Source organism: Rhinoderma darwinii, chromosome 10, assembly GCF_050947455.1.
Source record: "Rhinoderma darwinii isolate aRhiDar2 chromosome 10, aRhiDar2.hap1, whole genome shotgun sequence".
Classification (NCBI taxonomy): Eukaryota; Metazoa; Chordata; class Amphibia; order Anura; family Rhinodermatidae; genus Rhinoderma; species Rhinoderma darwinii.
The window spans coordinates 17,393,716-17,416,424 of NC_134696.1; the positions used below are offsets into that span (position 1 = coordinate 17,393,716).

The following is a 22,709-nucleotide window of genomic DNA, read 5'->3' on the forward strand; positions in this document are numbered from 1 at the left end:
GTGTTTGGGTCACTCCTCCGACCATGAACGATCGTTCTGCAAACCCAACCAAAGAAGGAAGGATTACAGAACCTCCGGCCATTCATTGGGCGGTCGTTTTTTTGTTCCATCAGACATATTGCCCACCTCCAACATCCACTGACATCCGTATGAGGACCCCGGCATAATGAATATTGCTCGGAGGAACATCGCCCTACTGCGGTCTAAAGTTTGTGGACACTTTTAGACTTCCCTCTCCAGTCTTGGCATAGAAATATTGTAATGTACCGCCAGAAGAGACGTAATCTTTAGGTTTGGTGTCCACCATGGGCCATACCTGTGTTTGAGTTCATTCTATTACAAGGTAACACATGGGGTGTCTGAACAGAATGCAGAACTTCAGCTGCAAAAATATCCAAAAAGTTTATCCCATCCCTGTGACCAGAATATCATTGAAAAGTTTAGCATAACTTGGACTTTCAGGAGTCGTAACACATGAAGAAACTTTTCCCATAAAACAATAAATCATACTTTTTACCTTATCTCCCAAATTGTTTTGCCTCTTGAGAGATTATATTTTGCAATTCCCCATCTAGTACAAACAATATCTCTGTAATGGGATTTTTAAATTTGATAAATACTTTTTAGCCTTTGGCCGCAATTTCGCAGCCGACAGTCGCCGTGCCTTTAAACGTTCTGCAGATGTTCGCTTGGCACATGGAGAAAAGATGTTGACGGTCTGAACTTCTAAATCATTAAGTCCATACGATGTGTCGGCGGCAGCGCTGGTCAGGAGCTCCACGTAATCGATCATGGACACGAGGGTCCGATTAAGAGTAATATCTATGGCAGGTGGATGTCTGGGTGTTTCGTCACGTCTCATTGTCACGTCTTGTGAATAGCCAAATAGCGCTCAGCTCCTGATACGCAACTATGCGGAATTCTATATACAGGGCTACAGCTTGCAACCCCTCGGTCCGAAGGCAAAATCTGTCCTCAACTGTCATACGGGAATCGGGGGACGGCAGCCCATCTAGTTACGTCTTAATTTTCCTACTTTTCTATATATCTAGGTGGAATTGCCATTCATGACTTCTTGCTGGAGGACAACCAGTTTAGGGCTGACCCACCAGTTGACAGGCCCTGACATAATAATAGGCTCCAGCCACAACAGGGCCCATGGGGTCCACCATTGTTTACATTGCATTTAAAGGGGACACGTACCTGTTCTGTAAGCATTCAGTTTTATCTCCTTTGTATGCTAAATATAGTCCAGTTTGATCCTGATGACAACTCTTATTTTAAGCTTTTTTAAAGTATGAATCTCCAGCACATACATCTCAAGAGCTTGGCTACAGGGCTTGTAGAGGTGTTAATCAGTAAATCAGCAGGACAGAATTATGCATAGAAAACACTAAAATCAGGCAGTTAAGTATATCAGGTCTGTCAACAGCAACTTATTGACTGTTTCCTAATGTTACAAATGTGTGCATCCACACCACACCAGCACATACGCCTCAAGAATCGGGCTAGGAGGTGTTAATCAGTCAATCAGACCCACAGCAGGGCACTATTGTGTATTCAAAGTACTAAAATTAGGTTAGGGATATTAGGTCCATCAACAGCAACTTGTTGACGGTTTCTACGATTTATTTTTTTTTCTGTACATAAAAACAAATGACAAAGATCATGGATTTTAGATTTACTGCCTATAGAAGTGCAGCTTTACTTTAGCATCCAATGAAAATAAATTTGATTTGTTACATGCTAGACCAGTGGGATTTCCAGACCCCTGAGTAGCGGACTAAAGGAATTTGACTGTAATATCTGTTATTCCCAACTGCTGCTGGATATTTGGCTCCTTACACATTTATTCTCACATGTTCTGAGCCGTAATTATTTTTCCTTACTCATATTCACCCCTCGAAATCCATAAACCGCCATCTATTTTCATAGCGAGAAAAAAATGCGGTTGCCAATCTTATAAAATCCTTTAAAGAAAACCGGAGAACAAGACAATAAATTCTCTGCCAAAGGAACCAGAATATAATTCTCCTTCTTGGCTGAAGATGGAGCTGGGCCGATGAATTCTTACATATCCCGGAAAAGTTCTCAAATCGTGGAAACCTCAGAGTGAAGAAGTGCGAGACGTCCTTAATCTGGGCTGAGGAAAAACTCAACAAAAGACGAGGAGACGTAATTAAAGGGGGTCCATGAGCAGAGACCCCCCTCCCTAATTAAAGGGGCCACATCACTTTATAAAAACCCTTTTGTAACTGTAAATCTCCAACACAATATCCGCATCAACCCCTTCCATTATTAGGAAATCTGAGTTACCAACCCTCCCCCCCCCCCCCCCCCCCGATATCTGCTGCTGTCCAATCAGAAGCTGACTTTAGGGTGGAGTCCTCCTTTCGCCTGAATCAAAGTCTATTTTACGTCCATTTATTGCGCAGTTGAATGCAATCTATTGTCTCTGTTATCAGCCATTTCAGGAATGAGCGGATCTGACGGCAGTAATCTTCACTGGGATGTGTATCAGGCCAGATTTATTTTACATAGGATGCCAGCAATTATAGTCAGATTGAAAATAATTATTGTAGTTTATTTACATGCAGTAATTATCACCGGATGTGGTAGAAATTAATAGGATTGATGTAGAATCACGCCGTGCGAGCCCACACTAACCACAGATGTACAATAGGTGTCTCAATGTGACGGCGGGAAAATGTGCAGAAACCTTGAAGACCCCTACCCCAAACTGCAGGGGTGTATAGTAGGGAGAAGGGGGCCCCAGTGCTAAAATCAATATTGTCCCCCTCTTCCTATCCACCATATCCCGCATCTCTCAGGGCAGGAGGTCTTCAGCTGGAAAAAGACCAAAGATAGAAGTCAGCTGTCTTGTTTGACTCCTCTTTCAAAAATACTGGGCACGTTATTTCTATAGGGAGGATAAGCGGGGACCATATCAGTAGAGCGACGCTTATCTTAAAGGAACCAGCGATCAGAATGTGTAAAAAAAAATACCTGACTGATCCCTAGCTCATCTATATTTCTGGAAAAGCTGCGTGACAACCAATATGGCCTTTATTACAGCAACCTACAGGATGTCACCCAGCTTTCTTATCATTCTGAATTGCAAATCTGCCCAGTCATGCAGCGACACAAGAAGACATTACTAAAGGTGGACGCACAGAAAATGTACAACTCAAAGGCTAATATTTACAGGCCACACAGATTGTCACCCAGCTTTCCCAGACCCCTGAGAAGAAAATCTGCCTAGTGCTACGAAAGTCAGGGACGTCTCGAAGCGCAGGTACGTAGATTTGTCTGTGAAGCTGTGTGATCACCCCTATGGGAACTATAATGGCAGCCATATTGAGTTTCACCCAGCTTTTCCGGAATCTGATCTAACTAAGTAATGGCTGATATAGAATTTGATTGGGGGCGACTCCAGAGCTTATAATTACTGGGGATTGCTGGAAACGCTCTGGAAAATATCGAAGACTCAGGAAAAAGCCGAAAGGCTGACAGTAATCTCTGTAAACACACGAGAGATCGCAACAGCGGACGTTCCCCCAGTCCATGAGACATTGGTTAAGTCTGTGAAGCTCAGCCGTATGCGCGCTGGGGGCAAATTCATCTTCTCATCGGCTCTGCCTCGTCGTGAAAGAAAAATGACAATGATTGAGGCAACGAAGACAAAACCTAGAACGATTAAATGGGCATTTCCACCTCAGACATTTATGGCTCATCCACGAGATATGCCATAAATGTCTAAGGCCCTGTTCACATGGAGTTTTTTGCAGGCAAAAAATGATTTTTAGAAAATATTGATCTGCCCGCACGCCGTTTGCCACATTTTACGCTGCTTTTTTCACCCACGGCCATGTCAATGGGAGGTCAGAGACGTAAACGCCCGAAAATAGGGCATGCCGCTTCTTTTTCCCGCGAGACACTTCCGCCTCCCATTGGGAAACAGCCGAGACCGTTGCAGAGACACTTCTTCGTTCATTTTGGTCCCGCATATGGCAGTGGATACCTCACTAGGAGGTTGGGTGTCCCGAATCTATCAGACATGTCTAAGGACGGAATAATCCTTTATTGCAAGACACCCGAATAACCGCCGGTCACCGTCACCGCGCAGAGGATAGACGACATCTCCTGAAAACCCCATCCAGACTATTTCCATACAATCCTCCGCAGTTATAAGGCAGACTTAGGGCTTATTCTCACAAATGTTGTATACATCCCTGACACGGCCGTCACACAGACGCATGTATTTCATGGGGCCGGTCACAGGGCCTTTGTAAAACTACGCAGCGTATCCAACCTGGAACCCACAGCACATTGCGTTCGAAAAACCGCACCAGTTTTTTGGGCGGAATTTCCCCTGCGGAAATCAGCGCTAGGAAAAAAAGTTCATATTTACCCCGACCGTAACCATGGCGACGCACCCATCTGATGTCCTGCAGCCGGCCTCCTGGGATGACGTTTCGTGATTGGCTGCAGCAGTCACATGGGATGGAACATCATTCCTGGAGGCCGGGCTGGTCACAGAAGCAGGGAACTCTGGGTAAGTATGAGATTCTTTTTATTTTCGGAGTTGCGATGGAATCGCAAATTTTCCACCGCAAAAATCGCAACATCTGCTACTTGTGGCGTGTTTTACCTCCCCATTGAATTCAATGGGGAAAACCCACAACAGAAAAGCAGCGATCCCACAAAATAAAGTGACATGCTGCGGATTAAAAAAACGCGCCGCAGGTCAACTTATGAACGTTTTTTTTCACCTGTTTTTTTACGCAGTGTGGGGACGAGATTTGTTCAAATCTCATCCACTTTGCTGCTACTGCAATACGCTGCAGATTTTCCGCAATGAAATCCGTTGCAGAAAATTCGCTGTCTTTACGCCACGTGTGAACCCGGCCTTAAAGGGAATGTCCAATCCTATATAAAGAAATATTAAGGGGAATGCAATCCTTTCAGTGGATAAAAGAACAGGTATTTATTCAATAGACGTAAACAATGAAGGCCCCTATTGCATGACAGCAAGCAGAGCTTTTAAAAAACATGCAATTTTTCAATCTACTTTCTGTATCAATTCCTTATATTTACATAAAACTGGAAGACCCCTTTAAATCCTTAGGATATAGAAATCAAGCAAGGACCGTCCTGTGATTGAATCTGTTCTCATCCGGTTCTCATCCGCCGCACACAACATTCCCGCAGGATCTCATCCATATTCCGCCGCTCAGATGATTCTTTATTTCTCATTTAATTTCTATTTTAATTTACTGCTTCTTCTAATCTGGCGACTGATCGGAATTCATGTAACATATCAAATCAATTTTCTCTCTCCCTGGAAGGCGATAACGCAGGGAGACGTTTCCGGCAGGGCGAGCGTAGCTGCAGGTGCGACGCCGCTTCCTTAAAGGACAGGATCTTCTTTAATGCAATTGTCATGGTGATTTCGTAGCCTGAAAAATACTCATCAAAACAGCAACAAATGGAAAATAAGAAAAATCCTACAAAGTCTCCTTATCTGTGCGCCGCTGTGAACGTGAAATTAATTGGAACATTGTCACATCTGAATCCCTAATGTAGATGAGAGTTTAATTTACTTAAAGAGACATTCCAGGAGGCAGCATCACTTATTAAATATTATATAGCATATTCAAAATATATTTATGGTCATCTTTTTTACCCTATGGCCTCCCACTATAAGCTACAGTACGAGCCTATCCAAGGGTAGTATCGTATTGCTCATCCTGAGCTTCCCGATTTTAGAATAGAATGCTAGAACAACAGTGAAGACTGACACCTACATAGGCAGAGAAGCTGGAGAGAGGGGGATGCTGCTTTCACACAGACGTATTTTGGTCCATCAATATTTATTTTTATAATCAAGGGTTAATGTTCCACCAGAGAGGCGTATGCATACCTTTCCCAAGACTTTAACTTTAATTGCTCTCAATTTTTAGATCGCTGCTTGTTGTCAGTGAACGGAATATTCCTATTTATATTTAGAAGCTAAAAATCTGTAAGCTGAGGGTCTGTTACAATTACGTCCAGTATAGGCAATCCTCTGTGAGCTAAATAGTCTGGACCGGGGACTCCGAGGCTTAACTTAAAGTTATTGGGCTCCAATTCAAAATCTAGGGGCCCCCTAACTACCATGTGCCAGTTATAATACTGATGCCTCCTTATGAGGCAGAGGGGCCTTTGGGCCGCCGCAGGCACAGCACCCCCTATAGTTAACTTCACTGTCCAGACTGATACATTTTAACTTCACTGGTACATTGTAACAAACTATCAGGACAGGAGATTGGATACAACTGGGAATCACAGAGATTGGATACAACTGTAGCAAACCCTCAGCCGTGAGAAGTATTCTTCTTTTAATGCAATTACCCAAGAAAACGAAGGTTTTTGCATAAGTAAATGCTCCCCAGTGCATCACCACCTTCACGCACTGAAATGCTACACACACTATAAATCAGAGGTCCCAATAATCACTTCTTATAAATATTTCTGATTTGTTTATTTCAATCGTTGCTCATCCTAATTACGAATCGGGGGATGCAGGATTTTAAGTGCAGAGTTCCACTTTAATTTCCGGCCTGACCGTTATACTGACAAATGATCGCTGTGATTATTAGCTCAATGGGATTGTGCGGTGCCATCTGCTGTGTTTAAAGCCCCCTCCGATAGTGACACAGATACTATGAAGCATTGCAATGAGCCGCGAGGCTGATGGCTCGACGTGACTCTGCTGTACAATAGTAACGCGCACAGCGCCCGGCTCAGGCAGGGATAATCCCATCACCATTAAGAGCCTGAGTGCGGTGTCACCAATCAATGTCTAATCCTCCTCTCAGGCCATATGAGTAAATCCATTGTTCTAACACTTCTGTATACTCTGCTCCGAGGCAGCCGTCCTGGAGGGGGAGGGCAAAAGAGAAAATCAGCTCTGTATAATACACCCAAGGTTATCCACATATACTTCACTGTCCTAGTGATGGTTGTGTTATTATATTATATATTCACAGCCTGCTGATACTACACTAATTTTCCATTTATCATCATGTCGCCCCATTTTTCTGATACAGAGCTCCAACTCCCCTGCACAGACATATATAGTTTAATAGTAAAATTCTGACTGCCTACAGCCACCACTAGAGGGAGCTTAAGAGTTTAATGTATACACACTATTGGGTAAGCCCTTAGCTCCCCCTAATGGTGGTTGCTGGCATCTAGTATTTTATGTCTAGGCAGAGAATTTGGAGCTTTGTATCAGAAAGACAGAGCTCAACCCCTAAAAAGAAATATTAGGTAATTAATGAGCGCTGATTTTTGGAACTATTTAGATTAAAATACCAAAGTGGTGGACATTCACTTTAAAGTGTAACTAAACTTTTGACATGTCAGAAGTTTTGATCGGTGGGCGTCTGAGAACTGAGACCCCCACCAATCGCTAAAACAAAGCGATAGAAGCGCTCGGGTGAGAAATGCGCCGATTTGTTTCTGATCGGCTTTCCTCGTGGGCGGTGTAGAGGCTTAATAGAAAGTCTACGAGCCCGTACACCGCTCACTGGGCTTTCCGAGAAAAGCCGATCAGAAACAAAGCAACACATTCCTCACCCGAGCAATGTGATTGGTGGGAGTCTCAGCGCTCGGACCCCCACCGATCAAAATTTCTGATATGTCACTATGACAGTTTGTATAACTTTTATTTCCCTTTAACAACACTGTAGTGTTACCGTTTTCATTACTTAAAGGGGTAATCAGCTGACCGCCGTGGGTCTAGCTCCTGAAACCCCTTGCAACCAACTTATATAGGCAAGACATTGAAATATCGGCCCATCGAAATTAATGGGAGACCATGTAATAGGTGATCGGCCAAGTCCACCTGACTGAGAGATGCTGTTTCTTAGTGGCTTTTCAGTATGACTAATAGGGGGGGCTTGTGAGTGGGGGGACCTTTCTATGATGTCCAAATGCCCTATGGTATATGGAAAGGGTTGTCTTCGAAAGACCAAATGTCCACTTTTCAATACAATTTAAAAAGGCTTTAAGCTCGCATCTGGCAGCATCCCCTGCTGGTTCATGTTGATCTATTTATTTGCATTATGAAAAGTGACGTCTTTACACCTGGCACTGTAGAGTCATCTGACCATGTGTTAGGAGCTCAGCTAAGAAGTCAGGGGTGTGTCTGTCAACAAACTTGCTGACTGTTTCCATGGATTACACGTCCCAGAATGCAAATCACCATAGAAATGCGTGAACATCTATAATCAAAAGCCTCACTTGATGCTCCCGGGCTTTAATATAAAATGTGTTACGGGGCCCCCATCTACCATGGTGTCTTCTTATGTGGCAGAGGGGCTTTTGGGCCACCTCAGGCACCAAGACCAAGGTGCAACTGCTACCTCTGCACCCCCTATAGCTGCGTATAATGCAGGAGCCCCCATAAAAGCTTCTCTCTTCCCCACGAGGCGTCTACTTCCATATTCCTACTGATCTTCACTCTATTTCTAAGTGTCTCCATGGATTGAAGGAAGAACCAACTTCAACTTTTCCCTGCGCCGCATTAAGATTCATCCCCTCCTGGAACGTTACAGTCAAGGTCTTTGAACTTAATGAAATTAAACACCTTCAGTGCGGACGTCGAGGCGGAATAAAGGCGCGCGGCGGTCGTATCATTCACTGTTCTGCTCCGACTGAGGCTTTATAATCAGATTCCATTCCCTTCTCTCACTTTTGGGTTTCGCTGTAACTACCAGACAAGAACATTAAAACGGAGCCAACAGACATTCCTGTGAAGCGGTTTCGCAGCCTCGGGCGACGTTACCCTTTGACTCGTGTTTGATCCTTTCGCTACGTCTTTTATCCCCACTCCAAGGTGATAAAAACATTGTCTCGAGCTGTTTACCAAAAAGCCTCTTCCTCCTTCTTCTTCTTCTACCTGGGAGTTATTTGTGTCGCCCCCCCCCCCCCCCCACCACCGCTCGGGTCCTACATAGAAAAGCGGATAATGGGAGTATGTAAACCCAGCGTGACAACATCTCTGTATGGCGGCCAATAGACATTAGGAGCAGCGGGCGCTCCATCTACCCTGGGCTATGGCTGAAAGAGACATCTCCCTGCATTGCAGAAGCGCCGAATCCCCATACACTATAACAAAGAGCATGGTCACAGCCCAGGGAGCTGGAACTCGGCTGCGACCAGCTGGAATGTTAATGGCCAGAAACAGCAGAGAAGGAAGGGCAGCCCTCCAGCCCCCCCTGATAGTGGAAATCCCGTCCTGGCTCTGGTTCAGCCAGAACTTGCTAGTGTCCGCCATGAAAGTGGTTGTCCAGGATTAGAAAAACATCTTTCAAAAACAGCGCCACACCTATCTACAGGTTGTGTCTGGTATTGCAGCTCTGCTCCATTAAAGTAAAGGGAGGCTGAGATGCAATACCACACACAACCTGTTGATAGGTGTGGCGCTGTTTTTGGAAAAATGCAGTCATGTTTTTAAATCCTGTACAAACCCTTTAAATAGGATTAACACATATGCTCCAAAAGCAGTTCTGTAAAGGGCTGGGAAATGTTTACAGCACCAACATCACCCCCATAATTTACCATAAAAGCAGCTCCATAGATACATAGACTATACGAAAAAGGAACCAGAGCATATAGCCAACCGTCTGTGTTTACATCTACATTGGAGGCTCCGTTAGGAACCTCCGACGCAGATTCCATCAAAAATGACAGAAACCATTAGAGTAGAGGAGTTCCATTGTGGTCTGTCATGTGACGGATCCGTTCCTTCCGTTATACAATCAGTGAATGGAAACTTTCTTGTTTACATTCAGAAGCTGAAAACGCATCCTGACCTAGTCATGCGTACACAGCTGATGAGTTTGTTACAACGTATCAGTGAAAGTAAAAGCTACCAGGTTTGGAGTCAAGGACCGGAAAGTGATCTGTGCTCCTGTGGTGTAGATTGTAACAAACTGCCAGCTGTGAGAGAAGGACTGGGTTACGGAGTATAAATCATAAGAAGACAAGTTTCCACTGACTGACAACAAGAAGAGATCTTGAAAACAGCAATGAATTGAAGCTCAAACTATATTAGAAAGCTGCACAGCTTTTCCATTATATAATGAATGAGCCTTATTTATGTAAGATGTAAACCCCCCCGTTATACTATATCCTGCAGTGCACTCTGGGTAATTCATTCCTCTTACATCAGGCTTGTGGCGGGGTTATGCCACCATCATTGAGGAGATTGTCCATATTTGCTCACAATTATACAAGGTAACGCCTCAGCACCGTCATTGCCTTTGATCTCGGCTCTCCAGAAGACATGAGGATAATGGGAGTTTTGATTGTTCACAGCCCGAGGCGCTGACTGTCAGGCACATCACACGAGACACTGGCTTTATGTTCAGGTTACCGGTACATTCAGGATCACACGACACCAATGCTCCTAACGTGTCTCCACCCCAATTAGCTAACCCCAAAATTATTTTTAACGAGAAGCTGCTTGAGGACAAAAAATAAGAATTTTTCAATTTTTTTTACCAAATTAGAAAAATGCTCGTATTGTAAAATACACGCTCGACCAGATAACGGAGGAATGGCACTTCCACCGACTTCGTTTTTAAGGATGGAGAAGAATTTATGTCGTCTTACTCGTCCCCTTACTCATTAGAAAAAAAAATGATCCCGCAAGACAGAACGTTATTGGGTCACGAGGCAGAAGACAACAATTTCAAAAATGTTTGAAGCAAGACAAAATTTTGACATTAAAAAAAGTAAATTCGAAAAAATTCACAAGTTGTAAACTTCGGAAGGGGAGAGTCAATGATGAAGTGTCCAACCACATCATTTTCTGCCATTTAGGAAGGTTGCCTTACCCCTATAGGCTCTGAGAGGTTCCGGGGGGGTTGGACTACACCTCCCCTAATTGTGGATTCTGGTGGTTGGGTATGGGACATTATGATGCAAGGTCCTAATATTTCCTTTACCCTCACGTCCAATACTTGGAGTCCTTGGATATTAAAGAGTGCACGCAGGAGGGAATGAGGGTCGGGTCATGCCCACCTCGGTCTCATTTTGAATTTGCTATATGACGCATTTTCTTCAATGTCGAAACAATGATGTATCTATACTCCACAGACAGTCATGTGACCTTGCAGCTGAGTACCCACAATGCACTGCTCTCTGGTTACAGGAAACCAGAAAATTTGGGTGTAAAAGGAGAATAAAACCGGATCAGTTAAGCTTTTGGTGTGAATGGAGAAAAAAACAAGTAAAGCTCTGGGTGTGAATGGAGAAGAAAACAAGGAAAGCTTTGGGTGTGAAGAGAGAATAAAGCCAAATAAGTTAAGGCTTTGCGTGTGATGGAGAAGAAAACAAGTAAAGCTTTAGTGTGAATGGAGGAGAAAACAAGATAAGTTGAAACTTTGGAAAGGTGAACAAGTAAAGCTTTACTTGTTAATGGAGAAAAATACAAGATAAGGAAAGCTTTGGGTGTGATTAGAGAGGAAAACGAGAGTTAAAGCCAAGTTTTTGCAAAGTTGCTCAGCATTTTATGTCGTTTGTGTAGATCTTTATTATTATGGTTCTGCAGAAATAAACAGTTGCAAAACCGCAGAATAAATACCCCACGATGATTTCAGTATCACTGCTGACGGACATCAAGTTGTTTTCTTTATTTCATTTTTTGTGTGACAGTTTTTGGTGTCTCAGAACAGTTCACCATCTGTCTGACTTCACGAGCGTCTCCCTTCTCCAGTTAGTGAATGGAGCCGCGCCAGAAGAACCAGCAGATTAATGTAGTGCACAATAGACCGTGATGCTCCAGGCGTTATCTTGGCCCTCGGTCACATAAGATAAACATATCAGTTGTGTGCGGTTGGCTACATCTAGAGTCCGAACATCTTTTTGGAATGAGCAAATCTGAAATATAATGATTTTGGTGCTAGAAATATGTGAAAAAACAAAAACTACAATGCGGCCCCAGCAGCTTCCATTCACGTGAAGTCTAAAGTATTGTTGTAATACCGCTTCTTCACCGCTGGGGGCACTGCTGAGACTAAGGGCTTGTATCATGCATCAATAATATGGCGCCTATAGCCGGCTCTGGGACCATACTGTACCCTGGATGCTTGGGCCCTCAGATACAGGGAAGAGCCTGAATTTGCCCTCCCCACCCTTTCCTGGAATGTGCTCATCCTGCGAGAAACCTTCACCTAGTTATGAGGGTCTCTTTCATTACAGGGTATGTCCAGCATTTTACAGGTTACATACAGATCAATCTAAAAAAATGAAAAAAGTAAACTCACTTTATAAATACATTACATGACTGTACTGATCCAGGGTTACAGCTTGTATTCTGCTCCAGAGCTGCATTCACAATTCTGTAGATTTCAGAGATGAAATCTCTAATCCTTCGCTGCCTGTTCAGTTTTTCTAAAATCTAGGAAGTGTCTTCACTAATATGATGTAGATGAAGATAACCGTCTCCCTGCATTCTAGTATTTCATCTTTGCTTTGAGAGGTGTGTCTGCTGACTGGCTTGCTGACTGTTTCCACTGGCAATCAGCAGAAGTGTGAATGTAGCTTTTTTTGTAGATTGGTATTCTTCAAGGCATGATACTGTGACACAAGTTTTAATTAACGACATCAGCGCACCGGTATTACACACACATATATATATATATATATATATATATATATACACACACACACACACACACACACACACATACTGTTCACTCGGAAAGTCTTCAGACCCTTTCACATTTTGTTATGTTGATCCTTGTGCTAAAAAAAGAAAAATCACCTTTTTCCCCTTCATTCTGCACTCAATACCCCATAATGACAAAGTGAAAACAGAATGTTAGTCTCTTGGCTAATTTATTAAAAAATTAAATATTACATTGACATAAGTATTCAGACACTTTACTCAGTTCTTAGTTGCAGCACCTTTGGCAGTGATAACGGCCTCCAGTCTTCTTGGGTTTGATGCCACAAGGTTTCCACACCTGGATTTGGGGGATTTTCTGCCATTCTTCTCTGCAGATTCTCTCCAGCTCTGTCGGGTTGGATGGGGACGTCGGTGGACAGACATTTTCAGGTCTCTCCAGAGATGTTCGATAGGGTTCAAGCCAGGGCTCTGGCTGGGTCACTCGAGGACATTCACAGAGTTGTCCCCTCGCCACTTCTATCTTGTCCCCCCGCCACTCCTGTGTTGTCCCCCCGCCACTCCTGTGTTGTCCCCCCGCCACTCCTGTGTGGTCTTGGCTGTTTGCTTAGGGTCATTGTCTAGTTGGAAGGTGAATCTTCGGCCCAGTCTGAGGTACAGAGAACTCTGGATCAGGTTTTCATTAAGAATACTTTGCTCCATTCATCTTTTCCTCAACCCTGACCACTCTTCGAGTATGTTCACACGCTTAGCAAAAAAAGTACTGAAAATACGGAGCTGTTTTCAAGGGAAAACAGCTCCTGATTTGCAGCTGTCTTTTATTCAAACCCGCGTTTTTCGCTGCGGTTTTTACGGCCGTCTTTGGAGCTTGTTTTTCTATAGAGTTAATGAAAAATGGCTCCAAAAATGGCTCAAGAAGTGGCATGCACTTCTTTTTCGCAGGCATTTTTTTACGCTGCCGTTTTTCAAAACGGCCGTGTAAAAAAAACCCCCGTCGGAACAGAACGCCGTTTTCCCATTGAAATCAATGGGCAGATGTTTGGAGGCGTTCTGCTTCCGATTTTTCGGCCATTTACGGCCCGAAAATAAGCCGTGTGAATATACCCTCACTGCCACAGCCGCTGAAAAACAGCCCTACAGCATGATGCTACCACCACCATGCTTCACTGTAGGGATGGTATTGGGCAGGTGAAGAGCAGTGATGACCATTGGGTTCTTGGTCACCTCTCTTATCAAGGCCTTTCTCCCCCGATTACTTAGTGTGGTGGGGAGGCCAGCCCTAGGAAGAGTCCTGGTTGTTGCAAACTTCTTCCATTTAAGAATAATGGAGGTCACTGTGCTCTTGGGAACTTTCAGTGCAGCAGAATTTTTTTGTACCCTTCTCCAGATCTGTCCCTCCACACAATCCTGTCTCTGGGCTCTACAGGCAGCTCTTTCCTCCTCATGGCTTGGTCTTTGCTCGGATATACATTGTCAGCTCTGAGACCATATATAGACAGGGGTGTGTCTTCCCAAATCATGTCCAATCAAATTAATTTACCACAGGTGGATCCAATCAAGGTGTAGAAATATTATACACGTATATTTAAAGACATAAGTTGAATCTACTGGACCCCAATTCTAAATCTGTACCAGCACCCCTCCCCACTCCTTCCCCCCTACCATGTGCCATATATAATACTGCGGTCTTCTTATGTAGCAGAAAGGCCTTTGGGACCAGTCAGACACCAGGATTGGGGTGCAACTGCTATTCGGCACCCGCTTTAGCTACGCCCCGGTTTGTATTACACATGTATATATCTGAAATATGCTAAATGTCCACCTACGCACTTGCATATCATCTTACAGTTGTTCATAATTTCCCTGTTAATGATAATACCTGGACGCCTACTGCGATACCCCTCCCCCACCAGCACCGCATGTCTATGGTAACTAATTTTACAGCCTGTATGGAAATCTTATCCACTGTGGACCGTTCATGTCATAGTCGTGTTCTGCAATATTCCACATCTTGAAAAGTATTTTGTGGCCCCTGCAGTATTGACACTGGAGAAGCAGCTCTGCCAGATGTGGTTAATGAACCCTTGTGACACGTGAACTTCTGAGACGCAGCCTAAGAAATAAGAACTGAATATTCCTATGTTATCCGTTTCAGCATTTTTACTTTTTTGTGGTTCGTCTCTGCCAAGATATTTATCACTAAAACAACACGATGCAGGTTTCCTCTCTGCAAAATGCTACTGCGTGGGGGACCCAGAAAAAAAGAGAGTCCTCCAAGGAATGCCGGCGTTATTACACACGAGCCGCGCTCTAATAATACTTGTGTTTACATATAAAACAGAGCGAAGATCATCGATAATCCTAGAATAACATGAAGTAAAGAATAAGAGTTTGTGAACCCAGAACACAGGCCTGACAGAAGGCCCATCACCCCCAATAGGGCACTTGTGTGATTTAAAAAACATTCGCCCCATAATAAAAAAATATTTTAGTAAATACATATCATTAAAAATATATATATATATTTTTTTTTAATTTTATTTTTTTAAATGCCCCTTACATGACCTGGCTTCAATATGCCAATGACCCGACTCTCCGCAAGATTCCTGTTCTTCACCCGTAACACCTTCACAGAGGTATGGACTTTCCCAGTCAGATCCCCAGGACTAGTCACCGATTGACGGCAGATGCACGAGATTATCACGACAAGGTGAGTAACAGAACAAACTTGACATTTTTGTTTGCTAATGATCCCAAGTCTTACCTTACGGCTGCCAATTATATTAATTTCCATTAAAACCCAAGTAGGAGGAGAAGCTAGCTACTTCCTTCCCGAGGCCCCATTCACACGACTGTAAAAAAAACTCTGTAATTGCAGACCGTAATAATGTCCGCAATTACGGACCCGCCCAGTTCTATTGGCCGCGGACACCTTTCCGTATCGCTACGGAAGGGTGTCCGTGCCGTAGAACCATGCCGTGAAATATGGAGCACGTCCTACTTTTCGTTTTTTTGCGGGCCGCGTTCCCATGCTTTACAGTCATGTGCATGAGGCCTCACTGAAGGGGGATGCAGCCGCAGTTTCTCAGGCCTCATGCACACGGCTGTGCACGTAATCATGGGAGCACGGCCCGTAAAAATCAAAAAGTAGGACATGCTCTATAATTCCCGGCACGGTTCTATGGCACGGACACCCTTCCGTAGCGTTACAGAAAGGTGTCCGCAGGCAATAGAACCGGGCGAGTCCATAATTGCTGACCGTATTGGGGTCCGCAATTACGGGTTTTTTTTTTACGGTCGTGTGCTTGGGGCCTCATTCAGTGTTTAATTGAAACAGAATGAGGGGAGAAGAAGTGGCAAGATGGAGACATCTGATTGGCTCAGGGAACACAACACAGCTCTGACATCACACGAACATCTATGGCTGCACTACATCTTCAGCTGCGTTAGAAACCATAAGTAGAATGCAGCATATCAAGTCATTGAACTAGAGGTGTCATTTAACCTTGGGCCCCTATGTCAGATCTGCACCAGGGCCCTACAATGATCATATGGAATTACTTCATACTGTATAGACGCTATATATATATATATATATATATATATATATATATATGTATATATTTATTTGCACCATTGGGCATTCTCAGGTACCAGGACCCAGGTTAGATTGAAACTACTGTATCACTTAAAGCTACTCCCCTGCGCTGAACCATTGCAATTGGAAGGATGCATTTAAACACTTGTTACCTTCCCTGTATACAGTAACTCTGCGATCGTCTCCAGCCAGCTCCTATATTGTTACCAGCAGTTAGAAACGTTCTTCAAGAAATTTGACATTGGCAAAGTATTTTACCTTTTATTTTTTCAAAACCGAACGAGGTGGAAAAATGCGATATTTTAATTGCATCAACTCTCGACAGATTTATGTTTCTGTAAACCATCCCACATGAATTATACCCTTACCCCATCCAGCTTAAGAAGCCATAAATCATTTCACGTCTACGCTATGAATTCCTCAAACACATATAAGAATATTTTAATATTAATCTTCAGCTTTCCGTGATATTTAAATGTTCTAGAAGCCTCCAAAAGTTCAGCGAGAACAAATATTAAACATTCTGACACTTAAAAGCAGAAGGGAACTCTGGAGCGGAGATTTATAAATTAAGGGGTTTCCGAAAAATAAAGTGGGGGTCTCACAAATTAAAGGGGTTTTACTGGACCTTTCATTGGTAGCCTGGCGAAAAGCCAACCCCCCAAGGACTCCCACCAATCACACATTGATGGTCCATCCTAAGGATAGGCCAGCTATGCAAATTCCTAAAAAAAAAACAACTTTAAGGGCAGGGGCAATTCCTATGGAAGGACTTAACATGGTGCCCTCATTTTTTTTAATGGAAATGACACAATTTCCACATTCTCCTATACGCTGAAATGGCCGAGTGTAGTGAAATATTGACGAAAACGTCATAGGCTCACAGTGGAGATCATAAAAATGACAAGGAATTGGTGACAATGATCAGGTGCCACTCACTAAATTCTAGGGAACCCATTGGCGGAGTACTGGCTGCATTAAAGGGGTTACCTAGTATGAACAAACCCCTTTCCAGGTACGTGGTCCCCTAATAATCAGCAAATTTCAGGGATCCCACTGTTAAGACTCCAGTTATGATCCGGTGAGTATTCATACAGGTGAAAATGAAGATGACATGGTGCCCACTGAAATCAATAGGTCGTCAATGTAGTGCGACCAGTCCTCCATTCTGACTAATAAAGGGGATCCCAAGAGCACGAGCCCCCATTACGTCCAAATGCCATAATAGGACATACTTAAAGGGGTTACCTGAACCAGACAAACCCATTAAATTAATACTTAGAGGGAAAACATGATTTTTCCATACAAACGTTTCTCCAGCTTCCCATTTGGCAGATGAAGGAAGACGTCTATTACTTTACCTTTATATATTGTTTTTCTCTGTAGAGTTACTATAGCCATTTAAGGTTTGCGGGTGACATTTACATGCGGTTAGCTATACTTACAGTGATGGCAGCCTGTCTCCCCATTCAGTTGAGACCATCCAGGACAGCACTTATTCACCATCTGATACTCGCGGGTGTAGACTTGACGATATGTAGTGTAATACGCGGTTCTGTAACAATAATAACAAAACATAATAATAAAATAATTCTTAAATATGTTACATTATTCCATATAATACATTATTATTATCTATGTTAGGGTCATCACATTACTATCGGAGGGTACATTCATGCAGGGTCGGAATGGTGTGGCGGAACTCCAATAACCGATTGTCTTTAAAGGGACCATCACCAAAGACTCTCTAAAAAAGTTATCCTGTTCAGAAAACCTATTTTTAAATACCCAGTTTGGGACCTCCATCAATTACTTGGAATAAGACACACAGCACAGCCTATTGATTACAAAGAGCGACATGTAATGCTTCATTTCCCCTGCGGAGGCACTGCAGGGTAATTTGACGGCTTCCCCTGTAGACTATAACTAATCGCTGGAGATCTCAACAGCAGGAAAATTGTGATGTGCTTATATTTGGGGAAGCCCCTATAACAATAAAGAATTATAAAAAGCAGATGACCCCTTTAATAAGGCATCTTTTAGATTCTTAATGAACTTAAACAGCTTTTCAGAGAGCCGTTTGGGTGCACATACGGTATAATAATGAGTGGCTTTTATGGTTTACAGTTCCCTCAGCCATACTTTTTTATGGTCTACAGTCCTCTGAGCTGTGCCTATTATGGTCTACAGTCCTCTGAGCTGTGCCTATTATGGTCTACAGTCCTCTGAGCTGTGCCTATTATGGTCTACAGTCCTCTGAGCTGTGCCTATTATGGTCTACAGTCCTCTGATCTGTGCCTATTATGGTCTACAGTCTTTTGAGCTGTGCCAATTATGGTCTACAGTCCCCAAAGATATGAATATTATGGTCTCCAAATAGCCTGGACTACATTTCCAAAAATGAAATTTTCAATGGAAAAGTACATTAAAGTTAAAGCTGCTATTTATGTGCACACGACTATATTCACTTTAATAGCTGTCAATGTACAAGATGAATATCCAGACCTCTGAGTGATGGCCCCATTTCTACAGAAAAGGAAAAAAAACTATATAAAACGCGGTCTTTGACAATATCCCGGCTCTTCTCACACCCATCTTCCAGATTTTTATTTCAGCTTCATTAAGCAGATAGACTTGGAGCAATATTTCACAGCACATTGTGAACGGCATCCTCATTTGTTGAGCGCTATATTCGGAGATGTTTTCACGAGCTAATAAGCAGCCTCATTGCTTTACAATTTACTCCAAACCGGACTTAATGATTGGGGTCAAGTGCATCCATTTTACCTGGAATTGCGGCTTTGAATAGGTGAAAAAAAAAAAGAAAAAGCTTTTCACGCTGTCAGATGCTGTCAACAATTGTCAACGGGAAGATATCAGAGGTCCAAATAAATGCTTGGTTGCCAGGGCACAGATGTTCAAACACCACACCACCTGCTTTCCCCTCATTGATTGCTCTATTTCGGATATTAAAACACGGAAAGGACATAACACCCTCTTTAGCTATCAGCTCATACCAGTTTTAGCAGATTAGGACCTCTCTTGACGTAACGATCGTCATGGCTTTCCATGAGTACATTACAATGTTGAGTGGATTACGAAACCTCCCCATAGACCATGCCCAACACTCGGCCTAGATTTGGAGTCATTTTAGGAGTCGTTTAATAGACCTTGGACAAAGACCCGTAATCATTTCTGAGAACTAATAGGCCGGGGTAATGAGCTGCTGGCATCTGGTAACATTGTAGAAACTTACTGCTAGCAAATTCAGGAATCAGTATCTATAAGTGGCTTCGTCTACTTGGCTGTGACTGCGGACGGTGAAAGGCGACGCTCTGCCAAGGTTTGGAGAATTGCTTGTGTGGTCTCCAATAATAGGGCCTTGGGAAAAAGTTTCCTCAGCCAAGGGCTCTTATGATACTTCTTTACGATGAAATCGAGATATTGAGTATAGGATTAACGGAATACAGCTGCTTTTAATGAATGTTCGTTGTAGTTTAGGTACTTAGTATTTTATCAGCAATTTTAACAGAATAGCAATGGCCACGTTCGCTTCTCACCGCTCCCGCTTGGTAACTTCCTGTCCCCGGAGTTCCGTCCACCCCAGCCGACCCAGTGCTGCTCCTCCGCTCAATCCTAACTGCCTTGTCCGCCGCTGCTCTCCTCCAAGTACTGCGTTCCTCTCTAGTGTGTTCCTCTCTATATTAGATACCCTCCCCCTGTTTTGGACCTGAGCAATTCTTTTTTTTTTTTAACATTTCTAGAGTGTCCCTTATTCATGTCTATTTCTATTGTTGACTCGGCTAGTTTATGACCACCCTATGTTGCTTTGCTGCCTGCCCTGACTTCTGCCCATCTACTGACTACGATTCCATGCTGCCAACCAAAACCTCTGCTTGACTATCCATTTACAACTGTTCTCTGCTTGCCCTGACCTCTACCCATCTACGGACTACGATGCTGCCAACCAAGACCTCTGCTTGACTATCCATTTACGACTATTTTCTGCTTGCCCTGACATTCGCTTGTTGGACTACATTTCCTGCCTACTGTTTGGTCCTGTGATCTCCTGTCCTGCCCAGCTGTTACTATTGGCGACTACACCTTTAATAGCGTTCTAGAAAATCCTCGCAGCGAAGTCCAGATAAGGATAAAATATGTAATAGAAGTTCCCAAGGGCATGTAAAAGACATTGATCTTCTATATAATTTAGCTGCCAGGTCTTGGACATTATTGGTTGTTAGCTTGGATATCTCATAGATTGTGATAAAATGATAAATTCCAAAAAAATCCTGCAAGATAGAGATTCCGGATTTACTGGGACATGGTCTTCTTGGATCACTTACATTGTCTCCTATTCCTTTTTTGCATAACTATATTCCATACACTGGTGTTTTGTATTGAACATTTTCTTGTTAGATGTCCAAATGTAGAGTATTTCAGCCCAATGCAAAACTCGGGCCAGTAATCGAATGGTATATGGTGAACTGAAGCCACCTGAACATATCGTAACCAATCATTAGCCAGTAATCCCATAAACCAAGGCTAGGCCTACAAAGTAATATTCAACCACGCTAATAATTGAACCATGTATAGTCCAAGAACTTCTACTAATCTTTGGCTTAACTGAACGAAAAATGTAAATGTTGGAAAGCCTTCTTGCGATTATACAATCTTGAGAACTTAAGCTCTACCACAAGTTATAGATGTTATGAAGGCATCTGACAACATGTAGCTGGTTTTAAAGAAGATGGTCCGGGTATTAAGCTTTTGAAGGACACGTCATAGATCAGAGTGTCCCAAAGAACCTTCAGAGGATATGTTCTATTGAACTCCATCACAAAGATATAGGCCATGGAACAAACTTCCCAAAGATCTGGGTTTCTTGAAGAGTCTAGATCTTCAGAGGAACCAAGAGTTCCTAGAGTACTAGTCTTTGACCTTGGGGCTTTAAAAAAATGACCTCAAAATTGGTTCTTTTTAGGAAGTCTCTAGAAAGCGAATGTCCATGATCTGGGCTCATGTGGTCTAGGTCTACAGAATATCTAAGTTCATAAGGTGTTGCATCCACATGAAAGAGATATCTTGAGGATCTTGGACCTTGGTCTCGTGAAGAACCTGAGAAATGACTTGAGGTTTCCTGTACAGTCAATCGACCCCCATTGTCTTTTGTAGACTTGTCAATCACCTTGATCTCATGAAGAACAAGCCCATGTATGACAGAAACGGATACTAAATATTATGTTGCCCAAATAATTCTTAACAGCGAATGACCTTCCAAACAAGATCATCTCTAACATCAGTTACATGACTTTGAATATTCGAGTTCCCCTCGACGTAGGTATTAACTTCAGTAGCTTTGCACCCGATTTCCTCTGAAGACTTTTTTGTAGTAAACTGCAACATGTATTAATTGCATTTCTTAAGAGCCGGCCAAGAGGGACGTTTGGTGGGATTGTACTCTACAAAGGGCTTCAAACAATTAGTTGACTGTTTCTTATTAATGAGTAAGTAACTTACCACTGCTACAATGCTACTTTCCGCTTTTGAAGTCCTGGCAAATGGTCTGTCCGAGCTATTTAGTCCCTTTGTTCATAGCGCTGGCACTTTGTATAATCGGGACTTGCTCCTTTTTGTACTACAGAAGCCTATACATTACTTCTTATAATTGCTGAAAATTACAGTTTAAAGTGAGTTCATTGAACCTGACACTCCTGTTCCTGACTTGTGAGGGACTTCTCCATGGAATTCCTCCCCCATGTAAAAGGCAAAAATTAAGACTTGCCTTTAATGTCTGTTTCGCCGCCTTCTTCTCGGTGTGAATTCCCTGTACTGTGTAACGAAGTATACAAGAGATCTGTCACCACAAAAAATCTTATATACACCACTTCTAGGAATGACCACTGCTGCCATGGAGTCCACTGGAATAAGCTTTTGGGTGATGCTTGCCCGCCATATTCTTCAGCTGCGATCAGTGATCACTAAAGGTGCCTTTACACATTAAATAAAAGTAGGCCGAACCTGCCGGTTTTCGGGGGGACTGGTTAACTATCCGATTTGCATGGAGGTATCCCGAATCCCCCCGCCCGCAGATGTTGGGGTTAATAAGGATCGGGCATGTTAAATTTCAACATGCCCAATCCTTTGTAACAGATGGAGATAAGTCACTGCCAGAGGAATCTGGCAGCAGCTTATTGCCCCCCACCCCATCACTCAAATAAGCCGAGCGTTCATGTATATGGAGGAGTTCAGCCAACTGCTATCTAAGGCCCCATGCATACGACCCTAAAAACAGTCCAAAATTGAAGACCACAATTACGGACCCATTCACTTCTCTTGTCCACGAACGTCTTCCCGTTTATTTACGGGCTGTGCCCCCATAATTTGTATGGGAGCACGGGCAAAAAATGTGGACGGCTGTCCATGGCC

At 43.2% G+C, this 22,709-nt stretch overlaps 1 protein-coding gene across 1 annotated transcript in view; it reads right to left on the reverse strand.

Moving 5' to 3' along the window:
- MEGF6 (multiple EGF like domains 6) overlaps positions 1-22,709 on the reverse strand; it is a 224,544-nt gene that overhangs the window by 168,850 nt on the left and 32,985 nt on the right. Inside the window, exon 3 of the mRNA XM_075839401.1 lies at positions 17,726-17,835. Within this exon, the coding sequence (XP_075695516.1) occupies positions 17,726-17,835 (110 nt within the window). The remainder of the gene's footprint in view (positions 1-17,725; positions 17,836-22,709) is intronic.